Genomic DNA, 24,044 nt, shown 5'->3' with positions numbered 1-24,044 from the left:
AACAAACAGCAATTATCTGCATACTCATTGAACGTATCAACCGCCTAAGTTTCTGCTGTGTAATGTAATTAGATTCCCTTTAATTGCATAATTGGTTAAACTGATTAAGAGCCATAGATTGAGGAGACAGTGTCTGGCTCCTAATCAATACACTGTCACTGTATATTGACCTGACATTGACTACATCCTGTCAATTTCGAGATCAGTGTAAGAGGCATAAGGCACCAGGAGAAAGAAGGTGGCAAGCCTTAATGAGGTGCAGATTGCTTTGTGTTTGTGGAGTTAGCGGGCATTGTTTACACCAAAATCAGGTGCATGCACAGCTTTTTCCAGTTCCCAAGCTGTGCATTTAAATACTGCTTGAATTATGATAGCACCAGGGGATACCAGGTGCGGTACAGATGCAGCAGAAGAGGCAATCGCTGACCCAGAGAACTAATAGTCTAAGTAGATATGTCAGAGGGAAGAAGAATAATTTCCCCGAGGCTAAAGATGGAGAATGTGGGGAGTGTGTATTTTACCCAGAATTGCATAGAAATGAAATCCCAGTCTGCCAGTCACTCTGTGGTTATCCTGGCTTTTCTGTCATCATTGCAGCTAGTTCACAAAGTTCCCACCCAACATCCTTTCAGGGGAATCTGCATCTCCTAAGCTCCATGGTTTGGGGGCACCTGGTCTAGTGGACAACCCAAGGACCATGGCTCCGTTTCCTGGACAATTCTGATCATTCTTGTTTCACTCAAAATTGGAATGGGAAAAGGAAAAGGAAAGCATGTCACTCTTTCCAGTCCTGGTAATCACCCACGCAGCAAAAATATACAATGTTGTCCAACTGCAGGAAGTATAGATGACCTCAGGTGGCCCCAGTATATAGAAAATGAGGGTTGAAGGGACCTCAGGAGGTCACATCTGGACCAACCCAATGCTCAAAGAGGACCAGCCCCAACTACATCATAGCAGCCAAGGCTTCGTCTACCCCAGTTTAAAAAACCTCCAAGGATGGAGATTCCACCGTCTCTCTGGATCGCTTGTTCCAGTGCTTCATCTCTCTCTTAGTGAGAGAGTTTTTCCAAATATCCAACCTAAACCTCCCTTGCTGCAACTTGAGACCATTGCTCCTTGTCCTGTCATTTGTCACCACTGAGAAAAGTCCAGCTCCAACCTCTCTGTGACCTCCCTGCAGGGAGTTGAAGGCTGCTATTCATTCACCTCCCTCAATCTTCTCTTCTCCAGACTAAATCATCCCAGTTCCCTCACCCTTTCCTCACAAGTCATGTACCCCAGCCTCCTAACCATTTTCATTACCCTCCAATGGACTCTTTCCAACTTGTCTGCATCCTTTCTATAGTGGGGGGCCCAGAACTGGACACAGTACTCCAGATGTGGCCTCACTAGTGCACAATAAAGTGGAATAATCACTTCCCTTGATCTGCTGGCAACATTCCTACCAACGCAGCCCAGGATGCCATTAGCCTTCTTGGTTACAAAGGTGCACTGCCAACTCATATCCACCTTATTGTCCCCTGTCCCCCCAGGTCCTTTTCTGCAGAGCTGCTGCGCAGCCCGTCACCCCCAGCCTGCACCAGTGCATAGGATTGCTCCATACAGCCAAGAGCATGAGTGAATCATAGCAATAGCTGTTATAGGGGGGGCATGGGATTGCTCCATACTAAGTGCAGGACTTTGCACTTGTCCTTGTTGAAGCTGATGAGATTGCTTTTGGTCCAATCCTCCAATTTGGCTCAGTTACTCTAAATCCTAGCCCTACCCTCCAGTATATTTACTACTCCCCACAGCTTTGTGTCATCTGTGAATTTTCTGAGGCTGCACTCTATCCTAATCTTCCAGATCATTAATGAAGATGTTGAACAAAACTGGCCTCAGGACCAAACCCCTGGGGCACTCCACTTGATACTGGCTGCCAGCAAGACATTGAGCCATTGATCACTACCTATTGAGCCTGACAATTCAGCCAGCTTTCTATCCACCTCACAGTCCATTCATCCAACCCGAACTTCCTCAGCTTGCTTGCAAGAATGCTGTGGGAGATGGTATCAAAAGCCTTGCTAAAGTCAAAGTTTACTACATCCACTGCTTTCCCTGCATCTGCAGAGCCAGTTATCTCATCATAGAAGGCAATCAGGTTGGTCAGGCATGACTTGCCCTTGGTGAATCCATGCTGACTGCTCCTAATCATTTTCTCCTCAGAAATGGATTAGTTGAGGACCTGCTTCATGATTTTTTCAGGGACTGAGGTGACGCTGACAAGTGTGTAGTTCCCTGGATCCCCCTTCTTCCCTTTCTTAAAGATGGGCACTTTATTTGCCCTTTTCTAATCATCCAGGACCTTCCCTGATCTGCAGTCACATCAGTCAACTCCCTCAGCACCCTTGGATGCATTGGATCCGGCCCCACGGGCTTGTACACATCCAGCTTTTCTAAAGAGTCCCTAACCTGTTCTTTCGCCACAGAGGGCTGCTCACCTCTTCCCCAAACTGTGCTGCCTGGTGCAGTAGTCTAGGAGCTGACCTTGCCTGTGACAACTGAGGTTAAAAAGGCATTAAGCACTTCAGCCTTTTCCTCATCCTCTGTCACTAGGTTGCCTCTCCCATTCAGTAAGGAACCCACACTTTCCCTGACCTTCCTCTTGTTGCTGACATACTTGTAGAAACCCTTCTTGTTATCCTTCACATCCCTTGCCAGCTGCAACTCCAATTGGGCTTTGGCCATCCTGACTTGATCCCTGCATGCCCGAGCAATGCTCTTATACTCCTCCCAAGGTGTTTGTCCAAGCTTCAACTTCTTATAAGCTTCCTTTTTGTGTTTAAGCTCACCAAAGACTTCTCTCCTGAGCTGTACAGATGCATAAGAGGCAGAAATAGACTTTTTAGCCCCGCTGCCCCAGGTGTAGGCAGATTTCCATGCGTCTGCCCATCATGAGCACAGAGGGGTAGTTAGCCATGTTATTCTGAAGTCAGGCAGAAGTTAACATAGATGGGCATCTTATAGACTAACTCATTCATGAAAGGTTATGCTCTCTGTATATCTTATTTGGTTAGTCAATAAGGTGCATACCTACGCTATCTTCCATCTGCCTCACACTTCCAATGGTTTGCATCTGAGCAAGATGTGTCCCTCTCCAGTGTTGCCTGAGACCAGGATTTCAATTCATTGGACCTCCTCCTTCAGCACAGCAGAGCTACACCTTGATATACTTTGCAGTGTGAGGCACATCCTGTCCTGACCACCCACAGGCAGGCAAATCCGCTGTGCTGGGAAAGGTTTGCTCACACAAAGCCTGCACAAACAGAAAGGCAGCAGAGCTAAGATTTATGGAAGCCCGGACTCAGCTTCCCTTATTTGCCCTTAAATAAGGCTTAGTCCTGCTGACACTGAAATCAACAGGGATTTTGCTACCGTCTTTGATAATAGCAGGATCCATCCTACAGTGCTGCGTGTGCCAGGACTGGAGGCATTATATTAAATATGTTTTGTGAAGTTGCTACAGGGGAGGCCTTTTCTCTGTTTACAACCAGGAAAACTGAATCACTGAAGCTGGGATGACTGCTCTGAGATCATGGATCATGTGTCAAGAGCCTGGACCAGAGCATGAGGTCCTGACTCTCTGTCCCTTGGCATGAACCGCTTGTCTTTACTATCCTCAGGTGTCAGCCCAGTGGTGCCAGAGGAATTTATATCCATTCTCCCAGTTGTAGCTGGTTGCATGAGTAAGATGCAGGCATTGAATGGGCTGCACAGAAGGGCAAGCTGCAGGTGGCACCTTCACAGGGATGCATAGCTTGGCCAGGGTGTGACTAGCAAGTATCTGGTTGGAAGATGTGGGTCTACTCTTCAGAGTTGCTGTTTATCCTGCTTGGGTGAGAACGTGGTGGTGAGCCCAAAGGCCCAGGGATGCCCAAGTCCCAGAGAAGCTGAGATGCAGAGGAGCAGTGCCTCAGAGGGAGCTTTCCAGTGCATCACACCTCACTCATATCTCATAGGTTTGGCAACTCCAGGAGAGAACAGGTCAGAGCCATGCCCTTGAAAAGAGCATGTTGTGCAATTAATTCTTCTAACTGGCCCATGTCTCCTGTTGGCAACAGATCCCAATAGTCCTTGAGGTCAACGAATGACTGTGCTCATCACTAGTGCCTCATCCATGAACAGGGGACCAAAGGCATGAGGTGTGGGAGGTTGAATGGGAAATCACTGTGTTCCCACCTCTGCCCACCTAGTAGTGGAAATGCACCATCTAGCCCGTTGCATTTGGGGAGGATGGCACAGTGCTTCACAGCCCTGAAGACAGCAGTGAAATTAGGACTGGTTTTCATGTAGGAACACACTGATGTCTTCTACTTGGATTTCTAGTAATTTCTATTGCTACGGTTCAGCATCTGAAGAACAGGCACATTGAAAGAGCCACAGTCACTGAGGCAACAAGACCATCAGCTAAATCTTAACCTTTGTGGGAATTTTGTCTTCTCATAGGTATGTGGCACCATAAACAACTCCGATGCATGCTGGAAGAGGGCGTCTGGCCGGCACAAATTCCCAGGGTACGGTCCAGAGCGTTGTAGTGCCTCAGCACAGACTCCAGCACAATCCACACTTCTCCATTCAGCACTTCTCAGGGCAAGGCCTGGTCCTAGTGATGAATTAGAGGATTATGCATACAAACCAACACCACACTGAGACACAGAGGAATGCAAGGAGTCATCTTTATTGTGTTCCAGTTGCACATATAACACGTTGTCTGTCTTTCAACTCCTGCTGGGCTCCAACAGCCAAGAGCATGAGCGAATCATAGCAATAGCTGTTATGGGGGGGGTTGGGTGAGGGTAGCCTAGGACTTACACAAGTGCATGGACTCCCTCTCCAATAGTGATCCATCTGGCCGCCCTTTCAAGGAGAAATAGTGGGTGGCCACGCTGTGCCAGTCAACTGCTTCCTTGATGTGCAGTGGCCCTGCCGAGAGAGGGCTGTGGATGCGATTACCTGAGAAGAGAGTGCACGCGGGTTAGCAGAGCAAGATGAGGGAGTCACCCAGCCCTACACACACCAAGGTTAGGCCCCATCTGGAGCACTGTGTGCAGTTGCGGGATCCACACTTCAGAAAGAAAATGGAGAAGATAGAGAGGATCTGGAAGCGGGCAACAAAAATAATAAAGGACTTGGATGGCAAGTCATGCCAGGAGAAAATAGACATGTAGACAAGGCAGTTAAGAGGGGATACGATGGTCTTCAAATACTTGAAGGACTGCCATAAAGAAGAGGGAGAACTCCTTTTCCCTCTTGTGGCAGGATGAGAACCAATGGCTTGAAGTTGCAGCAAAGTTGGCTTAGACTGGATATCAGGAACATCATCACTGTGAGAGCAGCGAGGTGGTGGAACGGGCTTTCTAGGGAAATTGTGGACTCTCCATCACTGGAGGTGTCTGAAAGAGGTTGGACAAGAACTGGACAGGGACAATCGAGGCATAGCCGTGCCTGGAGTGCTCTCTGAAGAGCAACAGTGAGAAGCCCAGGAGCCCTTCTCACTGTTGGAGATAATAAGGAGAGGTAATGAGAAGAGCTTCATAGCCTAAAGCAGGTGGCTAGTTGAGAAGACCAGGTTCAGCGGCTGGAAAGTGAAGCAGAGCCCCACAACCAGCTTCGTTATGAAAATAGATGAAAGGGGCTGAGATAAGTTTATAGAGGGGACACAGAACGGGGAGTTTTGGCTCTCCAGTTAGAGGGTGCAATGCTTGCTGTCTCCAGGTTGCAGGCCAGAATAGTGGATATTTAGTATTTCCCAGGCTGCTGGGCTTTGCTGGTTGCCTTGTGGGGCCGGGAAGGAATTTTTTGCCCTCCTGTTGCTGCAGAGGTTGGTGCAAAGTGGGGTGGGGTTTCACCATCCTCGGAGGCATTGGGCGATTGCTGAAGCCATGGCTGGGGATTTTGACTGGGGTGCGCCAGAGCTCCAACTGGTTCCCGGTTAGAGGGACTTGCCCCGCTGCTCAGGGTCAGGCCAATTGCCACATTTGGAGTCAGGAAGGAGTTTTACCCCCTGGCCAGAGTGGTATGGACTGTGGGGGTTTTGCCTTCCTCTGTAATGGGGGTGTGGACCTTGTCCGGGCACATTTTAACACGCCCTGCAGCATCAAGACACTGGCTGCCATTGTCTCCTTTCTTTACTGGTGGCAGATTGGGACGTTGTGCCTCCTAGTTGCACGTCGGGTTTGACTGTGTAGTTGCAGTAACAGGTCAGACAAGGACTTATATGGCTGGTTTGGATAGGGATGATCCTGCCTTGAGGAGGAGGTTGGACTAGATGACCTCCCAAGGTCCCTCTCAGCCCTACTTTTCCCTGAGTCTATGGCTGGAAAAAGATGTCTTTGGAGCAGTGGGATCAGCTGTGCTGTGACATGTCGTGGCACAGCTGATCGCACTCCAGGGATGTCTGTAGATGTGCCTGGTTGCTGCACCCTGAATTGGCACACATGGACAAGCAGGGGATAAAAACATGGGTTGCCCCCTTCGTGTCTGCATGTGTGCGGGGGGAAATCCCTTTGCTTGCAAACACACACCCAGAAGCCCCTCGATCGGGAAAGTGAGGCAGGTGCTCCCGAGGCTTGAGGGGGCTGATCCTGCCCCTGAAGCCCCTTCCCAGGGGAGGCTGGAGAGTCCGGGTAGCTTGGCTCTCTTGGAGCTCTTACACCTTAAGCAAAGAGATGTAGGCTGCAAAAAAGCAGCCCAATTTAATACAGGCTTCTGCCGCGGCCACAGATTTGAGCCTTTGTGGTGCAATACAAGATAAGGACATCTGTTTACTTTCACTTTGTGCTGCCAAAAAAATGTTTATGGGAGCACAAAGGTGGCGTCTGCTTCCATCCTCTGATCTTAAGATGCCTCCTACCAGTCGGAGCTGGAGCAGAGCGCAGGATGCTTATGTATCAGACAGCGCTTCCTTGGAGGGAGTGAGTCTGCTCAGGAGTTTGCGATTACATCGCTGTCTGGTGCTGGCGGGCTGCAACGATGATATCGGCTATTACAACCATAAAAGGTAAAGGAAATTCACGTTCAGGTCAAGGAGCTGAGGTCTGGAGCAAAGGTCTAGGGCTCAAACCTCTGTGTGCGTGCCTGCATGCGTGCGCATGTGGGCATCCTTGTCCAGTGCAGCCAGCAATTGTGATGTCTCTACATTTGGGAAACCTCAAAAACCTCAGTCCCTTAAAATATCTTTTTCTGATATTTGGAGCTGGTGAGACTAGGGGTTTGTAAATTCTCAGGCTCTCATGATTCATGAATGAAGTGCGGAGCAAATTACTAAGTAAACCAATTAAATATACTTAGAAGTGGTTTTATTTTTTGCCATGCACTGTGTATTTAACATTTGTTTTGGGTTGCTAGCATGACCATTGCATTCGATTCAGTGGAATTGTGTGGGGAAGAAAGTTTCCAAAAATGAATTGCAGGGCCCTTGACTAACTACAGAAATAGCATTGATTTGTACTGCTAGGAACTGCAGGGCTCAAAAACATTGCTCTGTTTACTATGGCTGCTGGCACGTAAGGAAGGCTTCCTGACAGCTCCGATACATAGGGCCAAATTCTGACCTCAGTTGTGCCGTGGAGATGAAGGGCCTGGGTGATGGAGCTATGCTGCCTCAGATGTGGATTCAAATCCCGGATGTGTCAGAATGAAAGTGGCTCCTGATTGATGGCTAGCAGAAGTTATATGAATTGAATCTAGTCCCATGAGAAGGAAGGAGCCTCATAGGACACCTGTGAATCAAGAAGAGATGTCTCTGACCTTCTTCTGGTCATCTACAGACCCTCCTCTTCCCTGACATGTGCACGGTGTACCTTGTTCTGTGACCACGTGGGCTCGGAGCTGTTTTGCAGAGGAGGTAGGAGCCCCTCTCATGTGCTGGCAACATTGACAAATTCATGGTGACTTTGTAGAGGTGTCTCCTTGCTCCACTGCAGCAAAGGGGTTAAAAGAGAAAGAAGCTCCCACTTCACAGAGATAGGCCCCTTCCTCCTCCAAAAATGCAGCCTGAACGTGCCATGCAATTCAGTCACGGTTGTCTGCTGTGCAGATGCTTGGCTGCCTTTCCCCAAGCTTGGGGTCAGCCTAACCTCTCCAAAGGAACCTCCACTCCAGCCGTCTCCAACAGCCCCCCGAGTGGCAAGCCAAGCTAGATAAGAGCAGACGGGGAGGAGGGAATCCTTGCGGGCAGTCGTGTTAGTGACATGTTGCGTTATGCTGAAATCAGGTTTTTTTCTCTCCAGACAAAACAAACAGCTCCAACCAGCCCCCCGTCCTTCCCTCCCTCCCTCCCACTGCTTTGAAAGCCGACTCCTAAGAGTCAGGACTGCCCAAAGATGTGCAGATGAAGGTCTCCATCCCTAATGATCCGTGCTGAGATCCGGCAGCACGCTCCGAACTTCCTTCTGCAGAGCATCTCCCGTACAGAGCATTTCCCAAAATGGACAATTCTTTCCAAGAGCGAAACAACACCGAAGGGGAATGACACTTCAGAGGAACAGATAAGGGAGGATGAGCGAGACCCCTCTAGCAGAGGTGTGAACCAGGAGAGAGGATCAATGCGATGAAGAGATCCCGGAGTACAGGCCACATCAGAGGGCAAGAGGCTAGGGAGAAGTGCTTGCTCTAGGAACGGCGTCTGACCAGGAAGACAAAGAAGTCATGTAGGATGCAAAACATCTCTCGCACCAGGAGACCGAGGTGCTCGGCAGGACAGCACCAAGATGACAGGGTGCCACCTGAGTAGGACTTTTATCTTTCCTAGGGAATATTTAGAAAAAGGACGTGGGAAAGACCCATGCAAGATGACAGAGGATTCTACCCGACCCCGTGCCCCCTATTTCATTTGATCAAGCAAAGCCCTCCTGTGGGGCTTCCTCCCTGCTCCTCACACCAACGTCCACGAACCCCATTTTCCTTTGCCCAGTCTCATCTCATTACTTGGAGATGTTTTCAAACGGAGCAAACCTATGTGCCCTTGCTCCCTTCCTGGAGGACTGTTGTGGATGGAGAATACCTTCTGGAGATACTTGCGCCGCTCTCTTGGCAGCCACCCGAGTCCAACACACAGAGGCGTGAGCCAGCATACCAATGGACCGCGTGTTGGAAGCAGCGTCCAGGTCTTCTTCTTCATTCACCAGGTCCCTCCGTTCTGTGAAGCACAGCTTACCTGGAAGAGCACAAGAGCTTTAATGTGCTGGATTATGTACAGATGTCATCACAGCTTCTGCCACTGGAGATTCACTTTCCTGCTGCCTTGTGTTCAAATGAGTCTGTGTTTGACCCACTCATGCTAGCTGGCATATGAAGTACTCATGGTTTAGACCATGAGCTCTCCCTAGACACATATCCTTAGGGAGGAACAACGCTCAAGGGCCTCAGAGGTTTGGTTATGCATTGCAAATGCTAGATGTTCTTTCAAAGTTTATGGCAGTCTTTTGAGCATGGACTTCTCCAAAGATTAAGGTGTGGAAAGAGATGGCCAGTACTAGATAAAAGTCAGAAATGCCTCAGCCATGGTGCAACTGCAGGGCAGTGGAGCAAGGCCAGGGCTGAAGTTACTTTGAGACACAATTAATTACAAGTAACCGTTATCGTATGACCCTCCCATTTGGGCTCTACGCTGAATGTGCACGCTTCCTAGAAGAGATTAGTGCAACCAAGTGCAAGTGAGGATACATGCTTCAGTGGAGCCCTTCCAAGTATGCTCAGAAAGCCAACACGGAAATGCCAAAGGAATCGAGATGTCCAAGTGCTTCCGAAGCTATTGCACAGGGTGGATTAAGACAACGCTCAGTCATTTAAATGCCTAAAATCTAAATCACCTAGACTCTGCCTTTTGGGGCTGGATCTGGACTTGGCCTATAGAATAGACTATATCAGTGGTGCTCAACCTTTTTCCCCTGGGGGCCAGGTGGGCAGTGCCTGGTCTGCCTGTGGGCTGGATCCAGCTGTGTGAAGTGGGGTGGAGGGCAGCCCAGTCCCGATCCAGCTGTGTGGGGGATAGGGGGCAGGGCCTAGCCCTGATTTAGCTCTGCAGGAGGAAGGGGGCATGGGCTGGCCCCAGTTGGCTGCTTGGGGTGAAGGGGTTGTGGCCTCAACTCACATGTGGGGGGAGAGGGCATGGTCTAGCCCCAAGTCAGTCGCATGTGGGGTGAATGGGGTCTGGCCTGGCCCCGATCTGGTAGTGCAGGGGGAAGGAGTGTGGGAATTGGGCAGTGTGGTTGGCTGGCAGCATTAATGGCCACTGCTTCCCCCTACCAAATTTCCCAACTTGTGGGGAGCTCTGTGGGCCAGATACTATGGCTCTGCAGGCCGCATTGGGCCCACAAGCCAGAGGTTGAAAACCCCTGGGCTATATGATACTTCTGATCGCTGGTGGGGCGAGTAACAGCTACAGCTGTGGTTACAAATTCATTTTACAGGATGAGTTTCAAGCATTCATTGAACATTTGTTCGCACCACCTTTCCTGCCAGCCAGCTCCCCTCTCAGAGTGCAAACACCTGGGCAGCGTGAGCACAGGAGACACAAAACTATTTTCTCATCCAAGCAGATGTGTGTAGATTTTCTTCGGCAATACTGGCACATCCTTACAAGACACCGCTCCACTGCTTGCCCTGAGCAGCAAAGCATCAGTCTGCAGTACTGAGTCATGCAGCTGGGAAGAAACCTGGAAATGAGTACAGTCTTGCTGGAAAATCACCGTTTCAAAGACCGAGACAGCCTGAAGTGACTGCGAGAGAAGCAAATGCCAGTAATTGGCTCTATGCAACCTATTTATAGTAGGTCCCACCAGCACAAAGTCTGGCTCATTCACTTCACTTCTCAGGATCAGGCCCTTAGTCTCCAGGGATAAAATTTCTCATAGAACCGTAGAAATGGGATATGGGAAAGACTAACGAGGTCGTCTCATGCCCATGCCCCAGTAAGAGCAGTGCAGGAGGGTCTCTCGCAGTTCATTCTCAAGTGCCTTGTCCAGTTGAACTTTAAATGTCTCCAGCAATAGGATTGTGACTGCAAGAAAATTCCACTGTTTCTGTCTGAAGCCTATTTTTTTTTTTAACTGTTGATGGAAGTGGCTCAGCTCAACTCTATACTGACCCCAGGGACAGGAAAAAGCAACACACTCAAATCTAGAAATCAGTTTACTGTATCCCATTGCTACCAAGCAAGAGGAAAGAGTCCTGAATTCTGCCCATAACAATATGGTTATTAGATGGGTTTAGTACAGGGCAGAATGAAATGCCTTAACTCCGCATTTCCAGGCTGCAGCCTGTTTTCATGTCTGTTAAATTCAACTTGAATTCCAAACTCCCTCGGTTTGCAATATTATGATATCCCTGTAATGCTTCTGCTACCTTTAAACTACTGACACATACTCGAGTTGGACTCCAATTCGATGTCCTATTTACCTGAGTCTGCAGTCCTGCTTCCAGAGTTACTTAGGAAATAAAGTGCTTGTGCTGACTGGCTACCCAGGTAACATTAGGCAGGCCTGGATCTCCCTCAGGTGAAAACTCTCCATGGGATGTTAGTACAGTGCAGGGACAGACAGACAAAAACTCACAGCTGCGAAGTAGTGCGGTCTGGAAATTTTCTAGTGGCACCAAGCTTCAGTGGAAAATGCTGGTTCACTGAGTGGGACATGTGTTGTTTGAAACATTTCAGGTTCAATGAACTTTTCCAGGTGGGGCTGTCCCAAAGGGGAGAAGGTTTTGTCCATATTGCATCAGTAGAAGGTCTGGAGAGGGACAGGACCGAGTATGTCCCACTGAAGGTCAAGTGGCAGATTGGGGAGCAGCACAATGGCAGGTAGTGCTGGGAGTAGAAAGCAGAGCAGCAGATTGGGAAGGTGCACAGAACAGGGAGTAGAAAGCAGAGCAGCAGATTGGGAAGGAGAAGGGGATGAAAGGAGTACTCAGGTCAGGGGTGGGGCTAATTTGTGGCATGCCTGTCAAAACGGTGGGCCTCTACTGGCCAATGCTGCATCAGCAGTGGGCTTCGGGGAAGGTGGGACTGAGCATGCCTCTCTCACCCCAATTTACTGACATGCTCCAGAGCCACCAGTTCAAACATGAGGCTGTTTCAGCCATGCCCAGTGCGTCCCCGTGTCCTGCTTTCAGGCCTCCAGGTGAGTCCAGACGAGCCTCCCGTGTGAACTGCTGGCTCTGGAGCATGTCAGTGGACAGGGCTAGGCAGGGCTTGCCCAGTCCTACCTTCCCTGGGGCCCACTGCTGATAGGCCAACCCCGAGAGCCTAGGAAATCAATGTGCCACTTTCACTGCTGCTGCTGGTGGTGAATCAACAGGAAGAACGGGAGCTTGCAGCTGCCTGAAACCTGCCCCCTCCCCTGAGATTTTGCATATATGTTTCTGTCCCATTCAGACCAAAATAAAATCACACAGACAGACAGACAGACAGACAAGGAAGCTCCTCTTTGCAGCCTGCTGCAACTGCAATGACACTTTCCTGGCTGCAGCATTCTCAGTCAAACTGGGGTGCGTGGAATATCACTTCACAACCTCACACTCTTTATTAACGTTTAGCATAAACGCCAAAGGATTTCATTGAGGCTGCTCGATCACATGTCCAAAGTATGCGAGGGCACTTTTATCTCCCTTCCCTGTGAAAAGGAAGAGGCCTGCATCTTTGCCAAACAGTAGAAAACCTTAGCTTCAAAGCTGCAACCTCCTTTCACTAGACACAGACATATCGGGTGCTTGTACACGTGACAAAATTGGCCTTTAAAGCGGCTTAACTGCCCTTTTGCACTGCTTTAATAGCATCATTGTTGACACCTTTGGCAGTGTATTTCACTTTAATTTCGTCACAATGTACGCATGTGGCGGCATATTACGCTTTAAATGACCTTGGGACGTAGCAAGGTAAAACTCATTTGATGTGCCTTAGTTTGCTATATAACAAATAGCAACGGTGCACGGGGCACTGGAAGCCCAGATGTGTTCGGGGAAGCTCAGGCTTGGCGGGCTTCCAGCGCCCCGTGCACCATCCCTGCTGCCTTCTCCTGCCTCCAGCACACCCAGCTGCCCTCCTGCTGCCTTGCTGCACCGCCCCAGGGGCCTGATCTGTTTTTTTTTCTCCTGGAGCCTTCCTGCCTTTGCCATGGCTGGGGGGTGAGCTGCCGGTGGGCCCTGAGCTGTGGGGAGGGAGGTGGGGGGGCATGGACCTTCCCTCCATGGTGGCTGTTCCCCCGGGGCAGTATGTGCCCACTAGCAGCCCACCCGGGTGGTCCTGGGGGATGCTGCCGCCGTGGAGGGAAGTACCGGTCCCCCCCCCACAGCTCAGGGCCTGCTGACAGCTCATCCCCGGCTGTGGGATAGGCAAGCAGGCTCTGGGAAAAAAAAAAGAAAAAGGATTGGGTGCCTCATTGCTTTTTTTTCCCCCTGGTGGAGCTTGCCCATGGCAGTGGGGAGTAGGGGGAGGCGGGTGACCTGATGGGGGACCGTCACTGTGACGTGATGGAAGTCCCTAAATTGAAACAGTAGGCTTTTAATCGACACAGTTAAAAACATACGGTTTCAATTTATGGAGAACGAAACCCCCGTCATGTGTACAAGCGCCCATTCTGCCCACACGTACCATACAAATCATGTCATCTCACTGATGTCCAGGGGCTTCTACCTTTATGGCTGAGATATTTAGCTGTAGGCCATCGTTGCCCACACAATCAAAACCTCTAAGATTACTTAGGAGTAATCTTCCAGCCCAGATTTGGATGCAAACAAATGGAAATTGTGTTGCTGCATTGTTTAGAATATAGTATAAAGGGTCTCATGTGTTCTGATTATATGCCTAATCCTAAACTGAGTCAGAAATACTGAGACCCAAACAACCGTCTCCGCATTGAATGCCAGCTGGTTTGTAATAGAATGGCTTGGGCACCTTTTTAAAGGAAGTGTTTTTTGTGACAAAATGATTTCGCAAGAGCGAAGCATCAATGAAAATGGGGAAGTTGCTACAAAATGTAATTTTAGGGGCAATAAAAACAAAAATTCACAGCCAAAATGTTCACTGTCAACATGTCTAGAATGCAAGATTTTGTTTTGAAGCAACTTATTTTGCACTCGTTTCTTTACTATTATAATTAATAGAAAGTTGAACTTGGAGTGGAAACTTGCCACAGACTCGCGCTAATTCTTTTAGTTTCATTTTGCAGGAAATGTTGAAATTTTCCCTCTTAAAGGGTGTGAGCCAATAACAGTTCCTGCAGAAGCCTGACTCCTGGCTTAGCTCTAGCCGGTAAGTAAGTAACACTGTCCTACCTTGTACCCCAGTGGGGCTGTCCCACTGGAAGTGAGGGCAGAAATAGGCCAAACAGGTGATACCTGATGCAGCACACAGTGCCCACCAGTGAGACAATTAAATAAAACCAAGTGCTGCCAGTTGCCACAAACCCAATGCTCCCCTTGACACTCTTAGAGCTGGAGAGGCCAGCGATTTCCTTTCTCTCCTGGACTTTTGGCACACCCTCATGGCAGCGTTGAGAAAGCATCCTGAGACACAAATCTGCACATACATTAGCAGTGGTACCTCTGCGTTTGCAAAGCTTTTTGATGTAGTAGAGAAGGTGTGTGAAGAGGTTGAAGGGGGAAGGCGTTCCTGACTTCTGAGTCATGTCCCTGATTAGCACGGCCCTCCCGAACTTCCACTCGGTGTCGGACTGAGCCTGTATCCTCTGGTACGTGTCACTCATCATTGCAATCAGCAGGTTGATCAGCACAATCAGGGTCACAATCAGGTAGACGCCAAACACGGAGCGGATGATGACGAAGGTAAAGGGTGGGGTTCTGTTGGGCGACGGCAGGGACTCGGGGTCAACAAGGCCGAACAAGGAGAAGAATAACGTGACCGTAATGTCAAGAGGGTCTTGGGTAGGGGTGCTCCCAGTCGCACTCCCGTCAGCCTTTGATTCAGGGTAGACTGGCTGGTAGACTGAAGACAGCTGCATGGTGAAAGCAATATGAAACAAGCCCAGGATGACCGCAAACCTCATGAGGTCCTTCATGAGGTTCCTGATGATGACAGCCCAAGGGCCAAAGAGGTGGTGGAAGGTGAGGAACTCCAGGAACTGCACGAAGGAGAGAGTCATGGCCGCTCCTAGGAAATTGTTCCTGGCAAAAAGGCAGTGCAAGCGATCGGTGCCGGTGAACACCAAAGCCAGCAAATGGCAGAGGGAAGCAATGGCAGAGAAGCCCAGGACAAACACTCGGATCCAAGCCAAGCCAGCCCTTTCTCCTGGGTGGGTGATCTCCGTGACGAAGGTCCCCAGCAGCCAAGCTAGGAGCATCCACTCGTTCCAGTGTGGCACCACGCGCTCTTCGCCAATGGGGCTAACGGGAGGGTACGCAATGGTGAGGACGAACAGGACAACCAGGAAGATATGAGAGGCCAAGTGGCTCATGAACTTAACAATGGGGATTGTATCGAACCTGTGCTTCAGGGGCAGGGAGAAAAACAGCCACACGGGTGGGCAAGCCAGGAAGGAAAAGAACAGGAGAGTTATCTTCCACGGGGGCCATCGCACACTGCCGTACCACACTTCTGTCAGGTAGTTTTGCACTGCTGGATGGGCTATGACGTCCTTTTGTTCACATTCAATTAGTGTGTCCAGCATGGTATTGCCCCTGTGATCCACTGTGCGGAGAAGGTAGCTGGCACTTTTCCCCCCACAGGCCAGCGTCAGCAGCTCAGCGGCCATGCTCTCCGTGTACTTGGCTGCAGCAAGCAGGTCCTTGGCCCGTTCTTTCTCTTTTAGGGCAGCCAGGTTGAAGGCCCGGGAAAGCTTGACAGCAGTGTCCAGAGGGGCAGAGGAGTGAAGGACCAGTTCCTCGGTCACCTTGTGGTTGTTCAGCTTCCCGCAGACCATGAGGTCGAAGATAAACTGGAAGAGCAAAAGCTTGAGTTAACACAGCAATAGGAGGAGGGCTGGTCTTGGGCATAAGGGCCTGGGTGGGAATCAGGATAGTGGCTCCTAAGCCCTTTGGGCCAACTGATTCTTGTCACCCTCAAAACTGACTATGGCTCCCCAACTTTCAGCTGGAAAGGGGGGAGCCCAATGCAACTTACAGAGCACTTAGCACAGCCTCCAGTGCTCTGCCAGCCACAGACTGGGAACCACCAGCTCTGGAGACCTGGGATCGATCCCCGCCTCTGCCGCAAAGGCCTGGCACGACCTTCAACAGATCATGGAAACTTTCTGCAGCTCAATTCTCCACTGCTGCTGCTCCCTTGCTGTGCAGCCTGTTCACCCAGAAGTGAAGTGGGAACACCTCCTATGCACGACCTAGCTTGACAGAGCCACCGGGCACTTCTGTGGCATGGACATCAATGTGAGCCATGCCTACTTCGTATCACACTCTTCCCCCTGCTAGGATGGGCTAGATCACATGGGGGTTGCTGTATGTGCTCCACCCTGACACAGGCTTTTATTTCAGGCTATAGTGGCTCATCCTTTAAGATGCATGGGTCACAACGTTCAATCCCTGCTGTGAGGGGCACACACAGGGGTATTACGAAATCCTAGGGTGGGAAGGGACCTTCAGGGCCATCTGGTCCAACCTCCCGCACAAATGCAGGAACGTTCCTCCTAAATCATCCTTGTCTGATGCTTATCCAGCTTCTTTTGGAAAACCTCCAATGCAGGAGATTCCACCCGTTTTCCAGGCAGGCGATTTCACTGCCTCACTGCTCTAACAGCACGGGTGATTTTTCCTGAGCTTTAATCTAAACCTACTGGGTGTATCTACACGTGTGCTTAACTGTGCAGCAGGCTAATTTGCTGAGGTGTAAAACATCACAGTCTACATGCATGATGCTATTAGATCACAGCAAACTGATTTTTGCCACCGTACTGTCAGGGACAGCACTATCTTACTGCAGCAAAAACAACTGCACCTAAATGCATGTGTAAACCCTGATCCAGGCGTACACTGTGCCCAGTCTGCCCAGGCAGCATGGGGCCAGACCCCTGCCTGCTGCCTAGCCACGGGGCTCTGCACACTAGGGCACTCTTGTGCTCAATACCACCTCCCAAAGCCCAGGGCTGACCTTCCCGCTGTGTCCCCATCCAGCCTGTGGCTGCTCCACCTTGGCTCAAACTGCTGTGGTCCTGGGCACAGCATCTGCACATGCAGCCTGGACTGCAGTAGTTTGAGCATCGACACATGCCATTAAGGCATTGTGATAACCTGGCTCAAACGGCACCGGTTTTATCATGCCACCTTAATGGAAGGTGGAGATGCCCCCACTTTGGTGCAATTAAAAACCAATGCTTTGGGCCCTGCCCTCTGCAACAAAGGAGAACAATCATTCTCCCTCTCCTTTACAGCAGCCCTTGAGATATTGGAAGACTGCTATCATGCCCCCTGCCTTAACTACTTTTTCTTAGGCTAAACATACTTAGCTCTCAGCCTTTCCCTGTAGAGTTTGTTTTCCAACCTTGTCCAGCTTCTCTAAAACCTGGGGCCCAGAACTATGCATGGGGAGCATTTCACAGTGACACACTCATAACACATCCCTGGAGTCTTGCCTACTTGGCTTGGCAACATTATTGTCACTTTATATTTGGGGAAACTGAGGCAGTGAGATTAAGACATTTCCTAAAAAGATTCCTTTGTTCTGAGATGCAATGAAAACTCAGAGACTCCCTTTGTTGTGTTGCTGCTGCCATGCCCCGGCACGTCTCAACTCTGCACTTTGTAAATAGCAATTTGGGAATACATGTGATGACTATAGAAGGATATGAATATTCATATGCTGGGACGGAGAAGGTGTTATCCTGTAAATGTGGGCTGTGTTGGCCTTAATGTTCAGTGTCTTCAAGGAGGAAGAGAAGTGCATAGAGACAGCTCAGCCTCACAAGCTGTCCTAGCACCACATGACTCTAAGCTACTGGCCCCCCCGTGACTACTACCCCAGACCCTACAGCTAGAAAGGATCTTGAGGGTCTCCTAGTTTAATCCTCTGCGCAGAGGCAGGATTTGCTATTCCCAGCCCATCCTAGACTGTCCAGCCCAGAGAACGGTCTCTTCTTGAGACCAGCCAGTCCGGTCTCTTCTTGAGACCAGCGAGGAAGGCGATTCCACTGCTTCCCTCAGCAAACATCCCATCGACAGGACAAACAACGGTCCATAAATACCTAAATTATTCGGATCCGTGGCATGGCACTGCATGGGAAGAGCACAGCATAGCAGAGCACAGTTCATGTTTAGCAAATACAGGTCAGGTGTGAACCCTGGTGCAGAGACCAACCTGGAGCTCAGCATCGCTCTTACCTTTCTGTCCTCCAGAAGCTTCAAGGTGTTGTTGCTCTTTCTCAGCAGGAAGCTCATGACATCCTGGTGGTGTTCAGCTGCTGCATACTGGACGGCTGTCTTTCCCTCTTTGGACTCGAGGGTGGGTGCGGCACCGCTCTCCACCAGAAGCTGGACGCTAGCCAAGTAACCAGACTTGGCAGCAAAATGCAGGGGGCCCCAGCCTTGCTGTGGAAATAAAGGATGTCTCATGAAAATGGTGCTTTCAGTAACAGCACGTGTCGGGAGTCCAGAGAACGGGGAGGGGATGGAGAACAGGGACTCCTGTCAGCTGCTTCCAGCCAACGTTTGTCAGTCGATAGCAACAAAGCCTGGTTGCTCTTGGGAAACAAGGGATGCAGGCTCTAGGGATACCGTGCAATGCTCCCAATGGTGTCGTGGGCAACTCATGGCACTGACCCATAAATCAAGGCTTGGCACGACACGTTGAGTGGAAGGGGCCCTTTCTTTCCCAGAGGATTCAAGCACTCAAGCAAGAAGGCATAAGGAGTATGAAGAAGGCCCTGGGTAATGTGGGGTCCCTGCAGGATACACTAGGCAATCTGGTGGTTGCACCAGAGGAGAAAGCAGACCTCTTTAACAATTTCTTTGCCTCCATTTTCTTGTGCAGGGACCGGGACGCCCCGACTGAGATTCAGGATGGACTCGGGAGAAACTCCGCCAAGCCTAGGGTCAGGGAAGACCGAGTTAGGGAACTTCTGGAGGGGCTGGATGTATTCAAATCAGCAGGTCCAGATGCTCTCCACCCCAGGGTGCTGAAGGAATTGGCAGGGGTTATCGTGGGGCCCCTGGCACGGCTTTACAAGCACTTGTGGTGCTCTGGCCAGGTGCTGGACAACTGGAAGAGGGCCAATGTGGTCCCCATCTTTAAAAAAGGGAGGTGGGAGGACCCGGGCAACTATAGGCCTGTTAGTCTTACTTCAATCCTGGGGAAGCTTTTTGAGAAGATTATCCAGGAGCACATCCGTGATGGGCCAGCAGCAGGGATGATGCTCAAGGGCAACCAGCATGGGTTCATTAGGGGCAGGTCCTGTCAGACCAACTTGATTGCCTTCTACAATCAGGTCACAAAATCATTGGATGCAGGTGTCGTGGTGGATGTAGTCTTTCTGGACTTCGGGAAGGCCTTTGACACTGTCTCCCACCCCATCCTTATTAAAAAGCTAGGCGACTGTGGCATTGATGCCCACACAGTCAGATGGGTCGCAAATTGGCTGAAGGGTCGTACTCAGAGAGTGGTGGTGGCCGGGTCATTTTCGACCTGGAGGGAAGTGGGCAGTGGGGTCCCCCAGGGCTCAGTCCTTGGGCCCGCACTGTTCAACATCTTTATTAGTGACTTGGACGAAGAGGTGAAGAGCAGCCTGTTTAAATTCGCAGACGACACCATGATTTGGGGTGAGGTGGGCACACTAGAAGGGAGGGACAGATTACAGCCAGACCTTGACAGGTTACAGGGGTGGGCAAATGAAGATAGGATGGGATTCAATACTGACAAGTGCAAGGTGCTGCACTTGGGCAGTAGGAACTAGCAGTGTACCTACAGGCTGGGGAACTCCCTTCTCGAAAGCACGGTGGCAGAAAAAGATCTTGGAGTCATTATTGATTCCAGGATGAATATGGGCTGCCAATGCGAGGTCACGGTCAGCAGGGCTAACCGTACCTTGTCGTGCATCCACAGATGCATCTTGAGCAGGTCCAAGGAGGTGATCCTCCCTCTCTACGTGACACTGGTCAGGCCACAGCTGGAGTACTGTGTCCAGTCCTGGGCACCCCACTTCAAGAGGGATGTGGACAACATTGAGAGGGACCAGATGAGGGCAACCTGCGTGATCCAGGGACAGCAGGGCAGGCCCTACGAGGAGAGGCCACGGCACCTGAACCTGTTCAGCCTTTGCAAGAGAAGGCTGAGGGGGACCTGGTGGCCGTCTATAAACTTACCAGGGGGGACCAGTGGGGTTTGGGAGAGACCTTGAGTGCCCTGAGTGCCTCCTGGAGTAACAAGGAATAACGGCCATAAGTTGCTAGAGGGTAGGTTTAGACTAGACATTAAAAGACACTACTTCACTGTCAGGGCGGCTAGGATCTGGAACCAACTTCCAAGGGAAGTGGTGCTGGCTCCTACCCTGGGGGTCTTTAAGAAGAGGCTCGATGTTTACCTGGCTGGGGTCATCTGAGCCCAGTTTTCTCTCTTGCCCAGGCAGGGGGTTGAACTAGAAGATCTACAAGGTCTCTTCCGACCCTACTTCTATGAATGTATGAATCTATGAACCCTGCACGAGCTGCTGCCTACCTTGTCCGTGACATTGATCTCCGCTCCCTGCCCCAGCAGCGCCCTCACCATCTCCACGTGACCACTGGCTGCAGCCAGGTGGATGCAGGTCCTCCCCTGCCGGTCTCGGAGATGCAGCTGGGAGGTGGATTTGCTCAGGAGAAGCCCGACGACGGCGGTATGGCCATGCTGAGCAGCCAGATGGAGAGGGGAGGAGCCCTGGAAGGCAAATGGGCATTGAACAGCCTTACCACCAGCTTCAAGGGTGGTGATGGGATGCTCTTACCCCCTGGGCCTGAATTAGGTGACCCCAAGGAATGGGGCTGGGGTCTACTGGCACATGTTGCCCACGACACCATGCCCTCATTCCCTCCCATGGTCCCCCTCCTGCCTGCATCTTAGATCCTCTCCCTCCTCTCTAATAACCCTCTGGGTCTGATGCTTCCAAAATGCCTCCCTCCTGACCGTCCCCACTGGTCCTGCCCTGCCTGCCTTTATCAGTGGGGCAGAGCCCTCCTGGAGGGATTGTCCTCTCATCCATGGACCCAGCAAGAAGCAAAGCCCCCCTTCCTCCATGAGGGACCGCAGCCTTCTGCCACACTGAGCACCCTTGGCGTAGCCCAGTCTCTGGGAGTTGAGATGGCCAAGCTGAGCCTGAAAGCTGGCCCCTTACCTGCAGGCTGGTCTGGCTGTCCACCTGCACTCCCGGGAGGTTGAGGAGCAGACGGACCAGGCTCTCGTGTCCCGACTGGGCAGCTAGATGCAGCGGAGTGAACCCTGACTGAGATAAACCACACGGGCCATGGCAGATTCTCCCCACCTCTGGGCAGATGTGCAGATCTTCTGGCCAACACAGTCCCTCCAGACTCTTCTGCAAACCACGAAGGTAACAGGATCCCAAGACCCTCCCCCCAGTTGGTAGGACTCAGTCGTATCCATTCTGCGCCTTGTGCCAGCATCCAGCCTACCGTTAGATATATATCCTCTCTCTCCTGAATAGCAAACAGCCCGGCAGCCTGAGCATGGCCTCTTCCACATGCACCACCATGCTAGTTCACTCTGACCCTGAACGGGACTTCTTTGGGGCTTTTGTGCTGGAGACCCCAAATGACCCCAATGCTCCTTATTAACAGCTCTCTTCATCACCCAAACATGCTGCCAGCATGTGTTATGGACTGCTAGGCTAGGTGCACATTGGCTGGTGAGGAAGAGACAGGAATGCATCATTAATGCAATATGCAATATGCAATATCAGGTTGCATATTGCAACATGCAACATGCATGTTGCATATTATTGCATATTATTGCATATTGATATTGCATGTTGCAATATGCAACATTGCAACATGCAGTATCAGGTCTTGCCTGTCCCCATCACTGCGGACAGCCCGTGCCGTCTGTGTGGCACGTGTGCTGAGTACGTATGTTTGGCGGTTGCAGCTGCTTCTGGGGAGTGAATAGAGCTGTGGGAGACTGTATCAATGGCCAAGTCACCTGTAAAACCCTAGAGGGGTCAGTCTGGCTCTAATCCCTGCTGAGAGTCATTTATCTCCCATTGTCTGGGTCAAAGGACTCAATGGAGCAGAGGTGGCTGCAGCACAAGGCACTACACCCTTGTCTAGGGCACGGTCCCTACGAAAATCAATGGGAACCAAGTGCTGCTATCTCCAGCTCCTTCTATCCCTGGACCATCAGGTCAGTCCTGAAGCCAGGATGCATCTGTGTGTTTTCTGTGCTTCCTCTTCCTGATGGCTGGAACAGTGGATGTTCCCCATGGAATCAGATGCACGACCTGCTGCAAAACTGAACCAAGGGCCACAGAGCCAGGGGAGGAAGAGAACGACTCTGCTTAGGAAATGCAGGGGCAAGGTCCTGCCCCCAGCTCCACAGGCCCGTGAGACAGAGGAACCCATGGGACAACATTACGGATTAGGCAACACAGCGCAGGGACGCTGCACGGGGTGTGGGTCATTGCACCCTCCACTCCAGCCCGGGGCAGACCTGCATCCATAGCCCTGTGCCCTGGGGGGTATCAAGGGGTCCAGGAGATAAGCAGATTCCCTGCCTAAACTCATCATACAGAAGGGAGAAAAGTCAAAGCTGATGAGGAAACTCCTGTTACAGGTCTGAGACTGCCTCAGAGGTCATAACTACATAAGAATATAAGAATTGCCATTCACTGGGTCAGACCAGTGGTCCTTCTTGACCTGCATCCTGTGTCACAGTGGCAGAAAGTGGATGCTAAAAGGGAGAGTGAACTGGATATCACCAGAGTTTTTATTTCACCCTCCACCACTGTTCGTCTCTTGCAACCTTCAGCAATTACGGTCTAGGAAATTATAACTGAGAGGATGTGTCCCTCACTCGGGTGGGACAGGGGAAGGGAGTTCATCCTTCTTTCTGTCACCCATGTGGTCAGGGCCAGTATACAGTAAAATCAAATGGAGCAGCATCATATATATGGTGGACATATGGTATGGGCTTAGGGAGCCCATATGCTGGCCTTCCCAGGCCTTCACCCTCCCCAGGGCTGGCTGCACATTACCTCGCTGGTGTGCTCCTTGACCGGCTCTCCTTCAGGTTTGGACTGCGGCGGCTCGCTGCACGTTGTGGCCGAAACCCCCGTGAGCATCTCTCGGACAAAGCCCAGCTGGCCATAGCGTGCTGCCACATGAAGGGCAGTAAATCCTGTCTGGGAAAGGGAAGAAAAACATCTATCGTTCAAGAGACTCCCTCTTCTCAATGAGCCAGAGCTTTCCGGTGGTGCCTGCTCAGAGCACGGCACGTTGCTGAAATGCGGCAAGGAAAGGGGGCGGTCATGGAAGAGAGGAGAGTGACGGGGATGACAATCAAGAAGGGGGAAAATGAGAAAAGCTGAGAACGAAGGAGCTTTGCGGTTACATTACGTGACGGGAAGCATCAGCTGCATTTGGCACCTGCCGTTTGCTCTGTGAAGCCCCGGGAAGAGAATAGCAATGGCTGCAGAGCAAAAGCCAGACAGGTTTATGTTAGGGCACGTCAGAGTGGGGCTCAGAAGATGGAGGGTCTCATCCCTTGTGAGACAACCCAGAGGTGACTAAAGATTGTAGGGGCTCTGTTTTGTAGGTGCTCAAACCCTCACACCGGCCTGTTGTTGAGGAAGGACTAAACTTCAGACATTTGGGCTCCTTTACGACATCTCAAATTGGGAGTCCCAGAACTAAACCCCCTCCACCCAAATTGCTCTGCGTTTTTCAAAGTATTGACCCCTCCATGCCCCAGGTCCCCAGCTGTATGATGACTATACCAATAGCATCCTGGGCTGCATTTATAGGAGTGCTGGCAGGAGATCGAGGGAAGTGATTCTCCCACTGTATTTAACCTCGGTGAGGCCACATCTGGAGACCTGGGTCCAGTTTTGGGCCCCTCACTA

General features: G+C 50.9%; 1 protein-coding gene across 1 annotated transcript in view; it reads right to left on the bottom strand.

The window, feature by feature from the left end:
* Window positions 1-4,712: 4,712 nt before the first annotated feature.
* The window catches only part of LOC102576391 (serine/threonine-protein phosphatase 6 regulatory ankyrin repeat subunit B), a 72,223-nt gene continuing 52,891 nt past the window's right edge, over window positions 4,713-24,044 (bottom strand). Inside the window, exons 21-27 of the mRNA XM_019481813.2 lie at window positions 23,178-23,324; window positions 21,306-21,413; window positions 20,654-20,851; window positions 18,325-18,531; window positions 14,582-15,932; window positions 9,047-9,199; window positions 4,713-4,995 (exon numbers count right to left, since the gene is read on the bottom strand). Coding sequence (XP_019337358.2) covers window positions 4,844-4,995; window positions 9,047-9,199; window positions 14,582-15,932; window positions 18,325-18,531; window positions 20,654-20,851; window positions 21,306-21,413; window positions 23,178-23,324 — 2,316 coding nt within the window. The 3' untranslated portion in view covers window positions 4,713-4,843. The remainder of the gene's footprint in view (window positions 4,996-9,046; window positions 9,200-14,581; window positions 15,933-18,324; window positions 18,532-20,653; window positions 20,852-21,305; window positions 21,414-23,177; window positions 23,325-24,044) is intronic.

This window comes from Alligator mississippiensis, chromosome 3 (assembly GCF_030867095.1).
Source record: "Alligator mississippiensis isolate rAllMis1 chromosome 3, rAllMis1, whole genome shotgun sequence".
In the NCBI taxonomy this organism is placed as follows: Eukaryota; Metazoa; Chordata; order Crocodylia; family Alligatoridae; genus Alligator; species Alligator mississippiensis.
This window is presented reverse-complemented; position numbering and strand designations above follow the sequence as displayed.